This window comes from Microtus ochrogaster, unplaced genomic scaffold (genome assembly GCF_000317375.1).
Source record: "Microtus ochrogaster isolate Prairie Vole_2 unplaced genomic scaffold, MicOch1.0 UNK11, whole genome shotgun sequence".
NCBI classification, from domain to species: Eukaryota; Metazoa; Chordata; class Mammalia; order Rodentia; family Cricetidae; genus Microtus; species Microtus ochrogaster.
Genome location: NW_004949109.1, coordinates 3,784,772 through 3,788,264, shown reverse-complemented (window position 1 = coordinate 3,788,264; position 3,493 = coordinate 3,784,772). Strand labels below are relative to the sequence as shown.

Here is a 3,493-nt window from a genome sequence, read left to right as displayed (position 1 = left end):
GTGTCTCCCAGACTCCACCCTTCTTCTCCTGTATCTCTGCTTGGTTTTCCCACCTGGTTCTATCCTGCCTTATTGAAGTTTTATTTATCAACCAATGAGAGCAACACATATTCACAGCATACAGAAAGACCATCCCACAGCACAAAACAAAACAAAAAACCTTTTAGTGTCACTGGGCTTTTACGAGAAGTAGTCAGCTTCTGTTAGGAAAGCTGTGGTGATCACCATGGGGGTGCTTTGTGGAAAATGGAACAGTTAAACAACTCTTAGAGTGGTTGGGAAATCTAATGCTGGAGTGTCCAGTCTCTTAGGAGCTTGAACTGTATTCAAAAGAGAAAGAGCCTGGATAAAGGAAGTAAAAAGTCACTGTGTGCGTGAATGGATAGAGAAAATGTGGCATATATACACAAGAGATCTGTTCTGCTGTAAAGAAAAGGAATTTCTGTCATTTGCTAGAAAGTGAATGGAACTAGGAATAATCGTGTTAAACAAAAGAGATGGAGAACACCAGACAGCATGTTTGCACTCTTCTGTTGAACTTTACCTGATAAGCCACAGCCATGTGGTAATACACATATTAATAGAAATGGGTTAATTTAAGATATAAGAATTAGCCAGAAATACGCTTAAGCAATTGGCCAAACAGTATTGCAATTAATACAGATTTCTGTGTGATTATTTCTGGAGTCTGGGTGGCCAGGAACAAATGAGCGGCCTCCCCCAAAAGATCATCTGCTGCCAAGCTTGCAACTATAGCCTCTTGGGGTGTCCCTATGATCCATTCACTGAGGAAGAGAAGACTAGAGTCTGGTTTGTTGATGGTCCAGCACATTGTGGAGGCACCACCCAGAAAAGCACAGCTGGGACACCAGTGAAGGGAAGTCCTCACAGTGGCCAGAACTCTGGGCAGTACACATGGCCATACATTTTCTTTGTAAGGAGAAATGGCCACATGTGCATCTGTTCACTGATTCATGTGCTCTAGCCAATGAATTGGCTGGCTGGTGAAAGAGCTGGATTGGAAAATTGGTGAGAAAGATTTCTGGGGGAAAGTATATAAATATGGATAGATCTCTCCGCGTGGCAAAAGATGTGAAGATACATTCATCTCTCGTAGCTGCTTATCGACAGGTGACTTTATCTGAGGAAGGGTGCAGTAATCAAGATTCACCTTTAACTTGGGCCACACCTTCTGCTGGAAGTCTGTGTAAGGACTTAGAAGAAGGAAATATTTGCTCTTTGACTGCTTGCCCTCGCCTTGCCAGCAAGTCCATTCCTTCACTGGTATTAGAGCCTACTTCTTGTAGATTCCAGCATAACTGAAGCCGAGCTGAGACAGCCAGCCTTGTGAACTGAGCAACTACTGGGTTCCTGCTGGGAACTGCTGCTCTCCATTCACAGCCAGCCATAGTTAGATTAGCTGCACTGCGGCCTCTAAGTCAGTGCTTCTCAACCTGTGGGTGGTGACCCCTTTGGGGGTCAAACAACCCTTTTACAAGGATAGCCTAAGACCATCTGAAAGCACAGATATTTACATTTTGATTTATAACAGTAGCAAAATTACAGTTATGAAGTAGCCACAAAAATTTTATGGTTGGGGTCACCACAACTGTATTATAGGATTGTAGTATTAGGAAAGTTGAGAATCACTGCTGTAAGTCATTCTGATAAATCCTCTTTGAGTGTGGGTGTGTGTGGAAAGAGAGAGAGAGATTCATTCTGTAAGCTCTGTTACTCTAGAGAACCCTAACTAATACAGCCAGGCACTGTGACATAGAAGTAAACAAAACAAGAGGTTACTATCGCCGGGCGATGGTGGCGCACGCCTTTAATCCCAGCACTCGGGAGGCAGAGGCAGGCGGATCTCTGTGAGTTCGAGACCAGCCTGGTCTACAAGAGCTAGTTCCAGGACAGGCTCCAAAACCACAGAGAAACCCTGTCTCGAAAAACTAAAAAAAAAAAAAAAAAAAAAAAAAAAAAAAAAAAAACAAGGGGTTACTACTCTATAGACATTTCTAGTATGGAAAACAGAACAAAAAACTACAAATAAAGTAATTTTAGATTATAATGCATGTTACAAAGGAAATATGAGCCTATAGTCAATAACTGACATGAAAGGGGGCTGCTATCTAAGAATTAAAATGGCAGACATTCTAAAGTGGTAAAGAGAACATTGGCTGGAGAGTAGCCAGGTAGGAGACAATGCTGCATTAGAGACTTTCTTTTTGTTTGGTTGGTTTTTGTCTTTTGAGACGGTTTCTTTATGTAGCCTTGGCTGGCCTGGAATTCACTCTGTAGAATCGGCTGGTCTTTAATTCAGAAATCTGCCCCCACTACTCTCCCCGGTCCTCTTCCCAGATAACCATCCAGCTGTCCTCATGGCCTTTCCACCCTTACGCATCCTTACCCTGGAGATGTCTGAGCAACCTCATGTGGATACTTCTTACCTTTTCTTTCAAGGCGGATCTTCAGACAAGTTCTCAGCGTTTAAACCTTTCAGCCTCCAATGCTGCCGTGGCTGAGCTTAAACCCGATTGTTGTATTGATGATGTCATACACCATGAAGTCAAGGAAATTGGAACACACATGTAAGGATTAAGTTTACTACTTCTCAAAAGCATTTACTCTGTCCTATCTTGACAATCAAATAGAGAACCAAAGAAGACAAGGTATGACTTTTGCATTCCTGACCTGTGAATGTATTTGAAACTGAATACTGTTTTTCAGTCTGAAAACAAGTGAACATTTTGACCCTCTGAGATTATTTAGGGCACCCCTATGCCAGTCACTTCACAGAAGCCGATTATCGCTTCAAAATATTTCTTACTCTTCTCTCTGCTCCATCATCCCTTTCCTTCTCTTCATTGTGTCTGTTAAAACATATAATACTACCAACACTAAATATAAATTTGCACCTGTATAATTTGATCAGATGAATTCCACAGCTCTATTGAAGGTACATGAACTTTGGATTAAAGCTTCCTAGAAGCCAAATTTCTGAAACCACCATATATCAATCACTTTGCTTTTGAAAGATTTCCCCTTGGCTTTTGGAAATTCTGACTTTACGTATGCTTTCAAAGCTGTCTATAACCTAATCCACCTCCTGTGTCAGTTTTCCTTCTCCTGCTCTGTGGTCATGTGGGTGTTCTTGAACTCCACACTCACCCTGTGGTTTGAAGTGTGTTTGCTTACAAAGAACTGCCTGTGCCATTTTGTATAACTTCTCATCTCTTAGAAGAAGCATTACTTCTTCAAAGAAGCTGTGCTCACCTTTGTATATAGCTTCGGCTTCCACAACCTGTTGGGTTTTTTTTTTTAATCTTTTGTCTTTACAGTTACTATGGGGTTAAAACATGAAATCTTTGTAGTAGCAGAGTAGCAGCGGTTCCTAGCCACTGAAGCTGAGATTCCTGGATCGGTTGTGTACATTCACCGTTCCATAGGAAAAGAGCTAAACAGCTGCTTTAGAAGACACAGAACTCAAGGCTAG

At 41.8% G+C, this 3,493-nt stretch overlaps 1 protein-coding gene across 1 annotated transcript in view; it reads left to right on the top strand.

Moving 5' to 3' along the window:
- Trappc13 (trafficking protein particle complex 13) overlaps positions 1 to 3,493 on the top strand; it is a 45,507-nt gene that overhangs the window by 15,683 nt on the left and 26,331 nt on the right. The window contains exons 3-4 of the mRNA XM_005366630.2: positions 1,118 to 1,284; positions 2,461 to 2,588. Coding sequence (XP_005366687.1) covers positions 1,118 to 1,284; positions 2,461 to 2,588 — 295 coding nt within the window. The remainder of the gene's footprint in view (positions 1 to 1,117; positions 1,285 to 2,460; positions 2,589 to 3,493) is intronic.